The sequence below is a fragment of the Amphibalanus amphitrite genome, unplaced genomic scaffold (assembly GCF_019059575.1).
Source record: "Amphibalanus amphitrite isolate SeventyFive unplaced genomic scaffold, NRLGWU_Aamphi_draft 001379F_arrow, whole genome shotgun sequence".
Lineage (NCBI taxonomy): Eukaryota > Metazoa > Arthropoda > Thecostraca > Balanomorpha > Balanidae > Amphibalanus > Amphibalanus amphitrite.
Window position 1 is genome coordinate 88,826 of NW_024882872.1, and position 16,688 is coordinate 105,513.

At 50.0% G+C, this 16,688-nt stretch overlaps 3 protein-coding genes across 8 annotated transcripts; all 3 read left to right on the forward strand.

The window, feature by feature from the left end:
* The first annotated feature begins 23 nt into the window (after positions 1-23).
* On the forward strand, positions 24-7,049 carry LOC122372635 (DNA-binding protein Ets97D-like). 5 transcript variants are annotated; one of them, XM_043350100.1, is made up of 10 exons: positions 24-371; positions 2,129-2,325; positions 2,644-2,791; positions 2,942-3,293; positions 4,075-4,308; positions 4,519-4,623; positions 4,916-5,026; positions 5,252-5,341; positions 5,642-5,868; positions 6,117-7,049. In XM_043350100.1, exons 1-10 carry the CDS (start codon positions 342-344, stop codon positions 6,276-6,278), a joined length of 1,656 nt encoding a protein of 551 aa, XP_043206035.1. In that variant the 5' UTR covers positions 24-341; the 3' UTR covers positions 6,279-7,049. The 5 variants fall into 5 exon arrangements, with proteins under 5 accessions (XP_043206035.1, XP_043206032.1, XP_043206031.1 ...); XM_043350097.1 differs by having other exon boundaries at positions 62-371; positions 3,970-4,308; XM_043350096.1 differs by having other exon boundaries at positions 121-371; positions 3,970-4,308; positions 5,633-5,868.
* A 679-nt stretch (positions 7,050-7,728) lies between these two features.
* On the forward strand, positions 7,729-15,753 carry LOC122372629. Of its 2 annotated transcripts, none has more exons than XM_043350078.1 (7): positions 7,729-7,813; positions 11,082-11,291; positions 11,631-11,844; positions 12,423-12,571; positions 12,887-13,061; positions 14,736-14,946; positions 15,211-15,753. In XM_043350078.1, exons 2-7 carry the CDS (start codon positions 11,109-11,111, stop codon positions 15,677-15,679), a joined length of 1,401 nt encoding a protein of 466 aa, XP_043206013.1. In that variant the 5' UTR covers positions 7,729-7,813; positions 11,082-11,108; the 3' UTR covers positions 15,680-15,753. The 2 variants fall into 2 exon arrangements, with proteins under 2 accessions (XP_043206013.1, XP_043206014.1); XM_043350079.1 differs by having other exon boundaries at positions 7,796-7,813; positions 10,794-11,291.
* Positions 9,900-10,580, forward strand: LOC122372630 (rab-like protein 3). Its single transcript, XM_043350081.1, has one exon. It carries the CDS (start codon positions 9,900-9,902, stop codon positions 10,578-10,580), a length of 681 nt encoding a protein of 226 aa, XP_043206016.1.
* Positions 15,754-16,688: the final 935 nt, after the last annotated feature.

Below are 16,688 nucleotides of genomic sequence, written 5' to 3' on the forward strand. Positions count from 1 at the left end.
TTTTAGACATGAACGGCGCACTTGTTTCAAAATATGACTCCAACATGCCTCGATGCTGTTCGACGTAGCTGTCATGTTTCGAGTCTCCTGGCCTTCCTATTGGTGGAATTCCCCCAGGGCAGTTAATTCACCAATGAGAGGCTGGGAAACGCAAGGAAGTTTCTTCCATGTAAGGGAAAATATGTCAGTATACTGCTAAAGAACAGAAGCCGATGAAGTGACGAATCGACACAACCGATCGGTTATGTTGGATAATATCTTGGATAATATTTCTTGTTATCCCGTTTGTAACTTGTTTGCAAGTACAGCGAATTATTTTTTATGAGGTCAGACTTGTTCTTATGTGTCGACCGTCTTCCTCTTTAGAGAAGGTAAGTCCTGTTTTGTATGCATTTCTTTTCTTTTCTGGTTTTCAATTGTGAATACCTATGTAGGTAAAGGCCATTTTTGTAAGCCTGTAATCGCTTTAAGCGGTCTAATGAAAAGCGCACATGAAGCTGCAATATCTTTATCAATACCCAGCTGAAAATATCATCTTACACTTGATTTACCAACTTGACTCTATTCATAATCCTTGTCTCGTGCGATATTTGTGCACTTAAAGTTATCCGACGACCGACAGGCTAAAAAAATCTGGTATTTGTGAAGCGGTCATCACATGAAGGTTTTCCAACTGAGGAGAGGCGCTATTCCTGGGGGTGCTTCTTTCTTACAAGAACCACACTACAACCTACAAACCTTCAGTGCCTCTCCTTGGCTGGAAAACCTTTGTGTGATGTCTGCTCTACTTATGCCAAAAATCTGACCATACCTACCTACCTGAGGTTATATAGAACTATCTATTCTAAGTTCTAACTTATATTTTAATTGTATTTCAAATTCAAAGTAGCAAGCTATGCTTATTTTTGTAAATAACACCTTTTCAATCATGGGCTTTTAATTAACCTATGTCACTTTTCAGGAATGATACATTTACATAGGTACCTAGCCTAGCTGCCTAGGTGCCTTGGTAGGTACCTTTTTGTGATTTTTGCATATCAGATCATTTTTTGCAGACAGGTGTATACATATGCTGCTGGCCCTGCTGGACTGGTTGCAACCAGTCAGGCTGCACATGTGGGAAAGGGTGCTGTCGGTTTTTATCAGCATGCCACCGGTATTCTTGTAAATGGAAGATCATTGGTGGTGTTTCTGGGTCTCTCACTTGTGAACTTAAAGGAAACAGTCCACTTTCCTGAAATCAGTATTTTGCTATTGATTTATGATTTTTTATGCTCAAAATAATCATGAAATAAAATAAAACCTTTTTGTAAAAACAATTATTTTCTTTATTTTAATATAGGGCGAACTATATTCTATGTAAAATAATGTTTGACGCGGAAGCTTATTACGCATTGACCAATCATATTGCGTAGCTCAAACCTACGAATACTGCATTGGCTGTAAGCAGCACGCTGATTGGCTGACGATGACGTGGCTGCATTCCTGTGCAAGGCACGCATTCCTCTACAAGGCACTCTTTTCGGAACGAGAAATGGAATTTCTTCGTCTAGGGTGATCGTTGAGCCGTAAAAGCTCCTGATTTGTGCTAGTCTCAGCTCAAGCTACGAAACTGCTATTCCAGCTCAAAACCCCATGTTAAAAGTGAACTATTTCCTTTAACCATTGAGAAGTAAGGAAGTGAGCTGGTAGCCTGCTCATAAAAATAGCAACAAGATAGTGCTCTTGCTAGTTCTAACATTGGGTTTCATCCATTATGCCAGTTCCAGCTGTGATACTGATGAGTGATTTCTGTCTGTGACATAGGTCCCCATCCATGATGCTGATCCCAGTCTGTGATGCAGATTCTATCTGAGACACCAGTTCTGTCTAATGCTAATTCCTGATTGTGACTGTTTTTGTTTGGTTTCTCTGTACCACCTTCGATGTTGGTTAAGTGTGTGTGTGACACCCATACCCGTCTGTGATGCCTGTTCCCATTCGCGATTCCCGTTGCCCATCTCCATCAGTGATGCTTGTCTCTTTTGTGATGCCCGCTCTGACTGTGACACCGGTTCCCGTGGCCCGTGCTTGACGCCCGTTCCGTCTTTGACACGGTTCCATCCATGACGTTGGTTTCCGCGGACAGATGTCTGACAGCTCTGAGCTGAGCGAGGACGAGTATGGCTCGTCGGGCGATTTCTCCAATGACGAGGTGGACAGTGTGGACGAGCTGGACGGCTCGGACGTGGACGCCGACTACTCGCCGCCCAATGCCATCACGTACGGCGGCGGTGACCCGCTGGCCGATGAGGACCTCGAGATGGACGCCGGCGAGCGCCGCAGGTCAGTGCTGACGGTCGGACTAGCTACCTACCACCGCTCCATGTCCAGCTATTTATATTTGAAGCAAGTATGTGATTTGACTATGCGTACAATCATTCTGAGCATCGTTCAACTTTATGTTGCCAAAGCAATGATATTGGGCTATCGACAGTGTATTGACCGTTTGAGTTTGCTATGTCAAGGGGTATTTATCCTGTGCTGCATCATGGTCCCAGTTTTTTTTTTTTTTTAGATTGCTGCGTGTTCCAATGGCAGGTTCATCCGCGATATATCCTCACTCCTGCAGCGTGTAGTTCTCACCTGTGTCAATCCTTGCAGGCGTTCCAGCGAGGGTGAAGGGGGCGCCGTACAGCTCACGGAACACATAGGCCTGCAGGAGCCGCTGGCCTCGCTCAGAGACCTGCTGGAGCAGCGTATGGGCATGGAATTGTCCGGCTACGAGTACTGGCTGCAGGGCGTTCAACAGGTCTGTTATTTGTGGCTTTATCTCGGTTGATTTTGAAATGGTGTATGTCTCTTATAAAATGTCAGCTTGATTTCAATGTTCCTTTTTTATGTGTTAGTTTTTTTCTGTTACCGCTGATAGTGTGAACGACCTGTGTTGGGTTATTCACAGCTGGAGCCGCAGCACACGCTGGCCGAGCAGTGTATAGAGGGCGAGGGCGTCGTGCAGGTGAACGTCGAGCTCTCCATCTCGCGCGGCCGGCGCATGATCAACATCATCGACGTGCTGAAGCCGAGCGAGGAGTACATGGAGCAGCAGCAGCGGCGCCGCGAGCGGCAGGCGGCGCGCGGCGTCAAACGGCCGCTGTCGCCGCCGCCGGAGGCCGGCCGGAAGTCGGAGCCGGAGCCGGAGCCGGCCGAGCGCGAGCTCACGGGCGAGGAGCTGGACACGGTGCTGGAGGAGGTGGCCGCCACGCCCGACGGCGAGGAGACCGAGGACGACGTCGAGATGCAGGGCGTGCAAGGTAAGCGAGCGCAGACGGGATGGGAGACTGAACAGGAATGGCCGGTCCTGACAGCGGTCGGCGGCTCGGCTGCCGGGCTGACCGCCTGAAGTCCCATACCTATATCAACAACACTGCCTGGTTATACACATGCTTTTTGTACATTGCCTATGTTTAATTTGCATGCAAATTTGTGTAGAATTTCCCTTAACATAATATCTTAGCTTAAAAGTATAGGATACTTTGAACATATCACGCTTTGCACACTTTAATCACATGCGGGAAAACGCTTTTAACGGGCCGGTAGGTGTGAAGTCGGCGCAAATGCAACGTTTACGAACGTTTCAGACTACAGATACGGATGTCGGTCAGCACTAACTTTCCACTTGCATGATGATGCTCGCTCATTTTTGTTTTGTTGTTGCTCACATGTTCCACAAATGATTATTTGTTTGAAGTAAACACCTAGTTTAGTACAGTTGCCATGCCACTTTTCATAATTTATTAGCGTTTATGTTTGCATTAACTGTGTGTTGCATGTTGTGTGCTTGTGCCCGCGAGCTGCACCACGGTTGGTGGTAACAGCAGGCGGCGCCGGTCTCCTCGTGGATACCCCGGCGCGCGGTCCTGGGCTCGGGGCGCGGCCTCTCTCTCCGCTCTGTCCGTCGCCACTGACCTCCGTCCGTTCGATCCTCAGATGATGAGTTCATGTTGCCGGACTTGCCGATCGAGCGGCTGTCGGTCAGTCCCGACGTGCCGCTGGCGCCAGACCTGGCTGTCGAGCCGTCTGTCCGCTCCCCAGATGAGCTGGTGCTGCCGGACCTGGTGGTGGAGCCGCCGGCGCCGGCCGCCGAGCGGAGGCCCGTCGGACGGCCGCCGGCCAAGGGGCGACGGCCGACGGCGGCGCCCGCCGCGGCAGACCCGATCGCCGTCAGCCCGGCCAAAGCGGCGCCTCAGACGGAGACCAAACAGGTCACGCGCTGGGCACTGTCGCCCAAGTTCAAGGAACTCCAGACCACCTTCAAGATACCCACAGGTCAGCACGAAGCTACGACACACATGTGATGCCAATGTCTATTCAGCAAACATGGAAATGGCTCGTAATTAACAACGAGTTTGTCGGTAAATGTTACGATACAGCTGCAGGAAGTACTGGCCGTGGCTTGTTGGGCGATAACATGTCATCATCCATACGCAGACTGCGGCACCGGCTACAGGCCACGCTGACGCGCTCTCCACCCCTCAGATCCGTTGTCCTGGAGCAACAAGCACGTGCGTCACTGGTTGGGGTGGGCGCTGGAGCAGTTCCCGGCAGCGGCCATCAGACGGTCAGAGTTTGAAACGATGGCAGGTGAGAGATAAATACGCGCCAACACACGCACACCCGACTCGAAAGGCGCGGTTACATCATCGCAGACATTTAGACAAAGGACTCAACAGGCTGGCCTGGAAGACTCAGCTGTGTGACAGATCCAATCTCGGCTAACGCATTTCATTCAACATCCTACTGCGTGTGCGTACACCACATCCTGACTCAACACTCAACCAGGGGAACACAGGCTGACGGGGTGGGAGAGACGGGCAAAAACTAGCTGAAGCTGATGTCGTGAATTCCATGTCAGTGAACCCTATCTATGCGTCAGGTGTGGACCTGTGCGGCATCGACAAGAAGAAGTTTGCCAACCTCGTGCCCACTGACGCCAACGACCTATTCTGGACGCATCTGGAACTGCTCAGGAAGTGCAAGTTTGTCGGTGAGTATCAGCCACCGGTAATGGCTTTTGTTCAGCCGCCATTGTCTAGCCGTAATTCAACTCGACGTCGGTCCTATATTGCTCCAATAAGATTATCTCATAGTTTTCTTTGTTTGTTATCTCACGATTATCATCGCTTAGCTCGTTTTTAAACCCGTTTGCTATGGGTTTCTTCCTTGTTTCCTATAATTGCTTACTGACCAGAGTGGTTGATACATGTTACAGCCATTGTTCAACGGGAAGAAATCGTGACTAACGTGAAACCGAAGAAAATAAAGGCGAAATTCAACCTGGATGGACCCGAATTCGCCAATAGTAAGCTCATTGATGAGTTAATGCTCTATGCCTTTGTCTAACCTTTCGTAGTTTACCATTCATGATTGTGTTTTTTTTATTTTTACCGATAATTGGACATTCGTTGGCTCTTTGTGATATTTAAAAAAAAAAATGAGCAAAGGTAGTTATTTACGTGGTATTATTCACGTCACAATGCCACAGCGCAATTCATACCCCCAATTGGTGGGTAGTTACGTCGCACGCAGTGCCATGTATTGTGCACTGTGCGTTGGGCGGCGCGCTGTGAGCTCCATCCGTTTATCCGCGCGGTGCCCGCAGACACGACCGCCGGCCACATTCAGCTGTGGCAGTTCCTGCTGGAGCTGCTCACGGACAAGGCGCGACGCGAGATCATCCACTGGGTCGGCACAGAGGGCGAGTTCAAGTTCAGTGACCCCGAGATGGTGGCCCACCTGTGGGGCCAGCGCAAGAACAAGCCCAACATGAACTACGAGAAGCTGAGCCGCGCGCTGCGCTATTACTATGACAGTGATATGCTGCAAAAGGTAAAGCATAATCGGGCGTGGGCAATAATCGATTGTTTTCTTTTCATGAACCGTATTGACCGTATGGTACAGCCTCTATACCGTATCTACATATACATCCTCCAATCTTTTTGCTCTTGCTTAAGCTCATCGGTATGGTTTTGCCGCATTTTATCAGTTTATTCGAACTTTGGGTCATTAACATCGGGGAAGACTGAACCATTTGTAACTAAGCCCGATCACCATTTACCTTGGCGCTGCCACTGCAGGTGCCGGGTAAGCGGTTTGTGTACAAGTTCATCTGCGACCTGCGCGCCGTGCTCGGCTACAGCCCGGCCGAGCTGTCGCGCCTCGTCATGGAGGCCGAGCACCGCGAGAACCTGGCCAACAAGCAGCGCATGCGGCACAGGATGGCGGCCGGCTTCAACTGAGCTGCACTGCTCACTGCTGGACGAGCGGTCGGTGAGCCCACGTCTAGCACGTGCTTTAGGTAGCTGGCTATCAATGTTTTTCACACCAAAACACCGGAACAATGAGAGCGTCTGGATTGGATTAGAACCTTTTTTGGTTTCCACTGAAAATCACCAAATGACTGAGGTTTTAGGATCGGTTTATATTTGCTACTATAGGTACTACTCTTTGGAAGCGTTAGTCGCAATTACAGGCAATGCGAACCTGTAAACGATGGATGTTGGTTCCCGGTATTGTTGCTAATTTTCGAAATTACTTTGGCGTTGTAAGTTATGTTGGCTGTGAAACTGTTATCTGCGCTCTAGTTCCAATTTTGCTAAGCACAGCGATGAACCGGTTTGCCCTGGTAATACCAGGGTCCCATACTGTAAGGTCACCTGTATCCTTCGGATGAAGATCATAGCGATGTCGCTGAGGTGCACATGGAATGTTTATTAGAATGCGTTGGTTCTCAGTATGCTGAATGTGCGTACATCCTTGTCGCGACTCCGTGTGTCTTGCCGGCGACCATGCCGTGAAGATGCCTTCCCCGTGCTCGCGAGATCTGGTGACTGCGGACAAATGCAGTGCCGTGTTCATTTCATACATGTTAGTGTATCATTGTTTTCATGTAAATAACTCATGATGTGTTCCAATAGTCTTGCCTTGTATTCATGACTTTGTACAGCCATCCATGAACTGTGTGTGTGCAGTCAACAGTGTTAACCGTAAATAGATATTTTGTCATATTAGGTACGAGTGTCGGATTCCAAGGTCTCGGGTCTCGTCAGATGGCATAAAAGTCGAATCAATGCACTAAATCGCGCAACGTTTGATTCGATGTAGGTCCGATGGATCGTGCCCACACGTGTCAGGCGGTGGCTGGTCCACCTCAGAGTCAGGCCCGCCTTTCTGAGAGTGGACTCCGTAGGAGTCCTCGACATGCACTCCGTCGCGAATAAGAGTCCCGGTCCGCCTTCTCTGGCCGGATACCGGTGACCTCAAGATACCTATAAGAAACGGTGACCTCGACGAAAGCTTGAGTTTTTTTTAGGATAAAACGAAAACTAAACTTTTATTAGGAACTGTTTTAAACTGCGCAGCAGTGCATAAGGAATCGAAATCCGATGAATTTTTTTGGGATTTAAAGGAAAAAATTTGTGGGTAAGCCCTCCCGCCGCGTCCAAGACCGCCTTCCTGGATCCGCCAGTGCTTACAAGCGCTTACAAAGATAAAGCATTTATAACGCACTTTAGTACGTACATGAAGCGGTCATATGACACCTCACAGGCCACAGCGAAGATTTGTGAATTGTGATGAACTAGTCTCCGTAAGCCTCGCTGTGTTGCAGCTCTGCTGCTTGACCGCACAGATTGTTGTTACGCAATTTGACAGACAACTCAAACATTTTTAACCGATCCTTGAATCTACCCAATGATCGTCTTCTTGCTGCTGGTAGCACCCGGTGGACAACGGATTACGTTTTGGCAGAATATAAGACAATTCTACCGTATTTGTAAGTAAACTAGTAGACTTCATTATTGTTTACATGTGGATGTGGATATTTCCAAGGATATTTCTAAGTGGATGGACGTCTTTTTTATAACTTTGAGGTGTTTGGAAAGGTGTACAGAGGATGCTTGGGAGTGGTATTTTCAAACCTCATGCTGGCTGTGTTTGAATGTGATGAAACAAAGTTGTATGTAAATACATTCACTGGTGGATAAAACTAATTTGCCTGGCAAAAATCATAAAAATGCTGTGCTAAGTAGATATGTACCTACATCAGCTCAGTATGGTTACTGATTGTGAATGTGATGATGTGGCCACCCGGGCGAAGACCCATATTTTGGTGCATTTAGGACATCGGTGAAAGCAGGGCGCCGCAGGGCATATTTGGTCACGTGACTATAGAAGTTCTCCCCTCTTAATGCCTTCTACACAATGGTTGTCACGTGGTTTGTGCGAGTGAATTTCCAGAGCCTTGATCAATTCGCCCCAGGCGCCCTGGGTATTAGTATATTTTAGGTCCGAGTGGACAATTGTGACGCTGTTGATACAAATATGTAACAGCAAAAAATTTAGGTTTTAGGTTAGTTTAGGTTGTAGGTTTGTAGGTTGTAGGTTTTAGGTTGGTAGGTTTGTTTGTAGGTTTTAGGTTGGTAGGTTTGTAGGTTTTAGGTTGTGAGGTTGGTAGGTTGTAGGTAAATAGGTAAGGTTAGGTCAGGGCCCTGTTCGGTCGCTGTTTTTATATCAGCGTGCTGTCGGTTTTCCCCGTATAAGGAAGTTATTGCTGGCGCGGCTTGGCCTCTCATTGGTCTAACGAATAGACCACTTGAATTCGACCAATGAGGAGCCAAGAAGCAGCAGCATGGTCGCAGCCTGGCGCCTGCTGATAAATAAACGGGGTGCGAACAGAGCTCAGGTTTAATTATGTTTTTGTTTTATTTCCAAGACATACAAGTATCATTTTTGGATTCAGGATGTCAAATAATGTAAGAATATGAAAACTTGATCTTTTAACAGTCACTCGGACTCGATGTATACTTTTACCGCGCCATGTTTTCACCGTCGTCCTGCATTTAAATGATGCCTGCTTTTATGACATGCTTAATGATTATCAAAGATATGTTCAAAAATCAAATGGCACCATCAGTGCAAACTGCATGCCACTATTTCAATACTTTTGTGACCTGAAGGGTGAAAGGGTAAAACAGCATTTTGATTTAGCATGCACTCTGCACACTGTGCTGCTACAGTGATTACCCTAGCTAGCAGCTTAACACCTGCTTTTCACCCTAATTCTTCTGCTTTCTCCTGAAAGGAGAAAGAATCAGTAGGTAGTGAGCAGTGCCAATGACAATGCATAGTTACAGCCGATATGGCATGCATCAACATGGAAATGGGTGGAGATGTGACTGCTCAGTGCTCATTCCACTACAGTGGCATGACTCCATGCTAATTGTTCAATAAGCAAATGATGCAAGCAGGATCATGCAATGGTAGATATGTGTGACTCAGGATACCTAAGTACTGCAATGCTATTTTAGTTCAATGGGCCATTGATCTTAATCTTGCAGTACCTTCCTACCTCATTATATCCTTTTGCTCATTTAATATTGTTTTTCTCTTTATTTTACTAAATAACCGAAAAGTGGCCTATTTATTCCAGAATCCAGATTGGTTAGCACAGTAAGCTGAAGATAAGACCACTTTTGCATCCATTATGTAATGCCAATCAGGTACCTACCTTGCTAATTTTGAGGGAATGGATAGGTCATTTGCATTTCAATTTGAACTGCTAGCCATTTATGTTATGAAGTTATATGCAATAGGCTATTTGTGCAGTTCCATTCAACAATTCAATACTACATAACTGTTTCTGTTTGATGGCACTGCACTACCTGCCACATGTCACGATCATTGATCAATATTGAAATATTATCAAGGAGAACAGAAATATGTTTTTTTAATCATACACAATGTATTGACCTTTTCTGGGGAACTATCATGGGTTAGTAACCATCATAACTATCATAATTATTCACCTTTGATTCATTTAGGAGTTATTGCAGACAAATGAACTTGAGACTTGGATCAGCATGAGTGACATGGAGACAGTGAAAGTGGTAGTGGTTGGTGACTCCGGTGTAGGCAAGACATCATTGGTACACCTAATCTGCCAAAATGAGCCATGTGCCAAGCCATCGTGGACGATCGGCTGTGCGGTGGACGTCCGCATTCACGAGTTTCGCGAGGGCCTGCCGGAGCAGCGCACGTACTGTGTCGAGCTGTGGGACGTGGGCGGCAGCGCGGCGCACGCCAACACCAGGCGCGTCTTCTACGGCGGCGCGCACGGCGTCATACTGGTGCACGACCTCAGCAACCGCAAGACGCAGAACACGCTGGCCGGCTGGCTGGCCGAGGTGCTGAGCCGCGACGCCGGCGAGTCGGCCGCCTTCGACCCGGAGACGTTCGCCGGCTCGGCCACCGCCCAGCTGCCCGTGCTGGTGGTGGCCTGCAAGCCGGACCTGTCCGACCCGCGGCGCGCCGCCCACCTCCAGCGACAGGCGTCCCGGTTCGCCGACGAGTGCGGCGCCCAGGAGATCACCGTCGACTGTCTGAGCGCCCGCTCGCTGGCGGCCGGCAGCAGCAACGCCGTCAAGCTGAGCCGGTTCTTTGACAAAGTGATTGAGCGCCGCTACCAGCGGGAGCCGGTGACCCAGCACTGGGAGCGGCGCCGGCCCGGGCCGCCCGTCAGACACTCGTACCGCGACTACTGACCGTTCGCAGGGGCGGGACACGGAGACCGCGGACCGGAGGCTACCGTGTTTGATGTGGTGACGAGCGTGGAGAGCATTTCTGGGTGTTTGGACGCTATTGGTGCCTGGACTGCATGGGAAGAATATAACCAAAGTGATTTTATTTACCTAAATAGACTAGTGTTTTTAGCAATTTATGGGGTTTCACATGATCGGTGATTGTCATTTGTTGAGACGAGAAAAGAAGAGTTTGAGGGTCAGTTTGCTGTGATAATCGTACCGGTGATACTGACGGTACTACATATCAGACTGATGCGTTACATTGTGCCCTTGCCGTGGATATGTTGGAGTTCAGTGGTCATGTGAGAAGCGTCTTCCATATATGACATTGGTGCACGCTGTCGATTATCATCCCTCGTATTCGCTCGAGTCTGTGTCTGCGCCGCTGCGCTCCAACCGCGTGTGCTGCCCGGCGAGCGGCCGCCGTTCCGACCCGCTGACGGCCCGGCCCGTGCCGACCAGCCGCGCCGGCAGACCGCTCCCACCGCCATGGAGTCGGCCATGACGATGGAGACCGACCCGTGGCTGGAGAAGAAGTCGGACGGCCTGGAGCACCAGTACAGCGTGCGGGCCGACCAGCTGAGCCAATCGGTGGACGACATCGGCCTGCTGGCCACCGCCGAGCCCACTGAGCCGCCCGAGTCGCCCCAACCGCCGACCTCGCCATTCAAGGTACGGAGGGGAGGAGGGGCGAGGGCTGTCGGGAGGGATATTTTGTCTGTGTTGGGGGGATGGGGACTAGTGGAATGGTTGAGTGGTTGTGTGATAACGTAGATCAGCTGACTTCAGATAACGATATGTATTGCAAATTCACGCTTCCAATGATATTAACAGAAATTAAACAGAGGTTTCTCAACGGTGCCTACTACTGCCACTACTTGACAAGGCAATCCGACTGAAACCATAGTAAGGACCATAGACGATAGCTTAGTGGCCAGAAAAGTCTCAGAAAAACCCGTACATAAAACACCGTCGGTAGGCCATATTGACGTCTGTCTCGTGTTTTCTCAGGTGACCATGTACCAGTGCGCCCAGTGTAAGACCACATTCAGCACGCTGGACATGTGTGTCAGCCACCAGTGCGGCCTGGCGGCGGACTCTGTGGTCGACTCGACTCAGCCGCAGTCCCCGGAGCAGCCGGCGCAGGGCGCGCCGCGGCAGTCGGAGGCCCAGCAGGCGTCCGGCCGCAGCCTGGCGCAGCAGCTGGACGACAGCCAGGGCAGCAGTGAGTGGGGGACAACAGCCAGGGCAGCAGTGAGTGGGGGACGACAGCCAGGGCAGCAGTGAGTGGGAGCAGAGACGGCGCACTGAGTGGGATAGAGACAGCACACTGAGGGTGGGCAGAGACGGCACACAGAGTGGGACAGAGACGGCACACTGACTGACGGCGGGCCGAGACGGCACACTGATTGGGGGCAGAGACGGCACACTAAGTGGGGGCAGAGACGGCACACAGAGTGGGGGCAGAGACGGCGCACGGTGTGGGGCAGAGACGACACACTGGGTGGGGCAGATACGGCACACTGAGTGAGGTGTTGTTTCGGAGATAGCTGCGACGTTTGAGAAGCGTTCCAGGTTACCTGGTTGAACCTTGGACCTATTTAACTGCCGATATGTTAGCGGTAGGTAAATCAGCTTCTGAGGAGTTGCTCTGCTGCCCACTCCTACGCATACATTGCCGAGTGATTTACGATAGTGGCTCCTCGGCTCACTGTCGGACTGTATGACTGTCATTTACTTATGTTTCCAAGTGACACACGATATCGGCACACTAAGCTTACTGCGCGACTGTCATTGTTCCAGATTACCGTTGGGGGCAGCACGACACATTGGCGCTGATGGAAATTCTCACTAGCAGCGCGGACAAGTTCAGCAACCCAAACATCAAGCGAAAGTTCATCTGGAAAGAGGCCTGTGACAAAATGCTAGAAAAAGGTTTCAGCATAAGCCAGGTAACAATTTAATTGCCACGATTTTCACGATGACCGCATAATAGATATATGTGCTTTATTAACAATATGTTTATGTCTCACTAGCAGCTGTTACACCACTGTGTCATCACAGGCAACGAGTTTCAGAGTCAGGGCTTAGTGTTTTGCTTGTTTCACATTTTCACGTTATCGCTAATTTTCCGGAAATTATCCCTACGTTTCCTATGTAGTTCTCAGACAAAGGCACTGTTTGACATTTTACAGCTGGCGTTCCACTTCTGAAGCTCATCGTGATGTGCCATTATCCGATAATGACGTTGCCCTTCTCGCCTGCAGTTACAATGCGAGAATCGCTGGAAGACGCTGAAGGCCATGTGGCGCAAGTCGCAGGCCTCCAGCTCGTCGCCGGCCTTCTTCCGTGAGATGTGTGAAATCGCCGAGCAGTACCCGCAGCTGATGGTGGACAGCAGCCTGGGAGGCGGCGACACCGGCCGCGTCGACCGAGCGACCGGTGAGGCGACTCGGAAGGCAGTGGCTAGTGTTGGCCTGCTTCCTCCTAAGCGCTAATTTGTCTGAGTACGCCACTGCCCGCTATTGTGGGATCGTTCTTGCTACGAGATCTAACACTTGGTGAAACCGGCACTTCCTGAATATCCCGAATAAGCCGCGCATAGTTGATATCTAATCTTGATATTATGACACTGGCTCTGGCTTCTATAGGAGACCAATTATTTGTCATGTCAGCTATCAAGTAAGCTCACAATGCAGTTATAGATTAACCCGCGCCCTGGTGGGGGGGGGGCTATTTCCCCCCCCCCTCCAGACTTTTCGATATATCTCCAGAACCGCTGCGCCGATCGTCACCAAACTTTCAGTACCCTCCCGGACATCAATTTTACACATTGTGACCAAATTTTTTTTCCAAAGGCTATGATAGGTTGGCCGGAAATGACGTCAGAGTGACGTCATGTTCTGCCATTTTCGACCCAAAAAAGGGTTTCCCGGGAAGAGCTGTCAGGCCTATAGCTTTGCAGATACAGAAAAACGATGAAGCATAAAAGCTGTAGAATTGACAGGGCTACAAAACTGCTATCTCGGATTTTTGAAATTTTTGGATTTTGACCCCCAAAAATAAAAAATAGATTTTTGAATATAATAGCCGAAAAATCCAAAAAGTTTTTTGAATTTCGCAAAAACCGGAATATATGTGATAGTCCTTACCGCCTTCTATCCACATACCAAATTTGAGATTGATACCTCTTTTTTTGGCGAAGTTATAGCGAAAAAAACGGTTCAAAATTGATGACGTCAAATTTTCAAACTCAATTTTTAGCAATTCTAGACCCCGTAGCGCAAAACAAAGACCACCATTAGACTCCCCGTGACGAGCTGCATCGAATCAATACCCATTGTATGCAAAACTATCAACTTTAAAATTTGACCTTTTTTGACCTGACCTTGACCTGACCTTCACCAGAAAGTGACCTAAGCCGTACCTGATAGTCTTATAACCAACACCATTGAGTTGGAAATGAAAAATAGGCCATAAAACATGCATCGCACAACCTTAGTACCTAAAGTTAGGTTCATGTGACCTGACCTGTGACCCTTGGTGACCTGACCTGGTAATGTCAGTGACCTCTTATAGCAACATATGTACTAGGCGACTGACGCCCTATCGCTGATTCTCGACAAAATGCGTTTTCTTCGGTGTTATAGCGCATTCCCTAGATGACCCGTGAACGGTGAAACATTTCATCTTTGACCTGACCTGTGACGTCATCGGTGACCCCGAGGTCAATGAAATTTGGTTTCTTTCGACAAATTTGACAGGCCTTTCGAACGCCGTTTGAATTTCGCGGATCCGTCCAGTAGTTTCGGAGATACGAGGGGGGGGGGGCAAAAAATAGCCCCCCCCCCACCAGGTCGCGTTATAAACAGACCCCACCAGGGCGCGGGTTAAGTTATATGAAAATTATTGAGCGTATCCAGCACCATGTATGCACCACACTTTCACAGGAAATATCCACTCACTCTTCCATGGGTTTTAGTGAAAAGTCGCGCTTTCCAGCTAAATAACACGCTGTTCACCCTTGTCAGTCCAGTGAAGGTTATCACACCGCTTTCCAGCCCCCTCCCTCCCCATGAGCTCGTTGATACTGAACACTGTGCACGCCCTGTCCAGTGCCGGCAGGGCACGTGAAGACCAACTGGACCCGCGAGGCGTCGCTGACAATGCTGGCGCTGCTGAAAGCGCGCGCCGCCGACTTCTCAGATCCTAGCATCAAACGGCGCGCCCTGTGGACAGATATCTCCGACGCGATGCGAGACATTCACATGGAGTATACGCCAGAACAGTGCGAGGGACGCATGAAGACGCTGCTCCAAGCATACAAGTTAGTAACGACGGCGTGTTTGGTGTGCAGAAGGGGTCGTTCGTGGTTCGTGTAATCGTTAAGTATCGGACTAGGAAAGTGACGAGGTGGCGTTTTTAGAAAAGGGATCAATGATCAGTAGGTGAACGCCCATCTTGTTTGAAGTCGTCTTTCCCACCCAGTGATCATATCTTGTGAAACCTAGTCAAAATCGTTTTATCCTAAATCTTGTCGTTCTCTCAGTCACACGAGTCCTCTCTGACGGCGTGTTTCGCTGTGCCGCAGACGGGCGCAGACGCGGTGGGACCTGACGGGCGAGGGCGCCGAGTCGGACTGCTACTACCAGGTGGACGAGCTGGTGCAGCTGATCCCCGAGCTGGCCGGCAGCGCCGCCGGACGGGCCGCCGCCGCCGTCGACGCCAGTCTGGCGCCGGGCACCGGCAGGAAGGTGACGGCGGCCGGCCCGCGGCGGCGCCGGGCCGGCCGCGCCGCGCGCCAGCGCGACCTGGTCACATGGCTGGAGAACTGGCTGCAGGAGCAGCGCCGCTGGGACGAGGGTGTGCAGGCTGTGCTGCGCTCCCAGCACGCCGAGCGGCTGCGCGTGCTGACCGAGATCCGGGACGAGCTGCGGGCGGGCGGCGCGCGTGTGCCCACCACGCGGCCGCCGCCGCCACTGCCGGCGCTGCCCCAGATCAAACACGGAGTTAGTCCGTCACAGACAGACAGCGTGGTGGCACAGGTGTTCCTGACGTGATTCGCACAAAGTGTGATAACCGTGTCATTATTCTCATCGTCAGTCATTGTAAATACACACGCGTATCCACTTTATCAAAAATGATATCTGAATAACGGAGAAAAGTTGATGTATAGCGTACTTTGTATATTTTACACGCAGTATAGCCCGTTCAAGTTATCACGCAATCGCCCGAATTCAACTGAATCAACTGACAACTCAATAATATCAATCGGGAAAATAAAACCGGGCCTTCAACGTCTCCTAGGCCCTGTTTCACGGCGGAGCGCTGCAGTGCGCTGCGCGCGTCGGCGCGTTGGGTTTCCATGGCAATATCAACAAACCTCCCTCTGACGCTACGCTATGATGTCATCGCAAAACGCCAGCACCCAAGCGTCAGCACCATCAGCACGCTAGCAGCATTCGCACTCAAACCTCTGTTCTCTCTGTACTGGGTTCTTTTGGACCTCTGTTCCAAACGCGATTCATCAAAAGCTAACGGATCGCACGCAACGTCATTCGAGTGACGTCAGGGGTACGCCTCAGCTCCCAGCGCGCTGCAGCGCGCGCAGCGTCGGGCGGTGAAACAGGGCCCTAGCCGAGCGTTGTACCATTGATTGCCCAAGCCCCGTACCAAGGCAGTTCCCTGCACCCAGACCCTGCCACCGGAATATCACAAAATATTATCAACTCGAACCACAGGATGCGCCATATGTAAATCGTCTGCCTACTGGCCGCCTCGCTATGAAAAGTCGGGGCCACAGGTCCTCAATGCACTAAAGCTAATGCCGCGAAAGTCTCACTCGTGATAAAGGCTAGCGACGTCAAAATAAAACGTACAAGGAACTGTAATAATTATGGAATCGTAACGTTCGCCTATTAACTACGTAGGTTATAGGCATTCATTTCGCGCTTTGTCACAGTCGAGTATCACCGGAAGTCCGGACAGTATCCATAATACCGCACTAGGCAATCAACTCGTCCTGGTAATGCCCTAGATGCAGGGACTAGGACTAGAAATAACTAGCTG

What these genes read in the sequence shown, in the direction of transcription:
- LOC122372635 (XM_043350096.1), top strand. Translation starts at nt 342, where the DNA reads ATGTGTCGACCGTCTTCCTCTTTAGAGAAG. An exon ending in CACCTTCAAGATACCCACAG is followed by an intron (nt 4,309 to 4,518) that starts GTCAGCACGAAG and finishes TCCACCCCTCAG; the next exon opens with ATCCGTTGTCCTGGAGCAAC. An exon ending in ACAGTGATATGCTGCAAAAG is followed by an intron (nt 5,869 to 6,116) that starts GTAAAGCATAAT and finishes CTGCCACTGCAG; the next exon opens with GTGCCGGGTAAGCGGTTTGT.
- LOC122372629 (XM_043350078.1), top strand. Translation starts at nt 11,109, where the DNA reads ATGGAGTCGGCCATGACGATGGAGACCGACCCGTGGCTGGAGAAGAAG. An exon ending in AAGGTTTCAGCATAAGCCAG is followed by an intron (nt 12,572 to 12,886) that starts GTAACAATTTAA and finishes TCTCGCCTGCAG; the next exon opens with TTACAATGCGAGAATCGCTG. An exon ending in CCGCGTCGACCGAGCGACCG is followed by an intron (nt 13,062 to 14,735) that starts GTGAGGCGACTC and finishes CGCCCTGTCCAG; the next exon opens with TGCCGGCAGGGCACGTGAAG.
- LOC122372630 (XM_043350081.1), top strand. Translation starts at nt 9,900, where the DNA reads ATGAGTGACATGGAGACAGTGAAAGTGGTAGTGGTTGGTGACTCCGGT.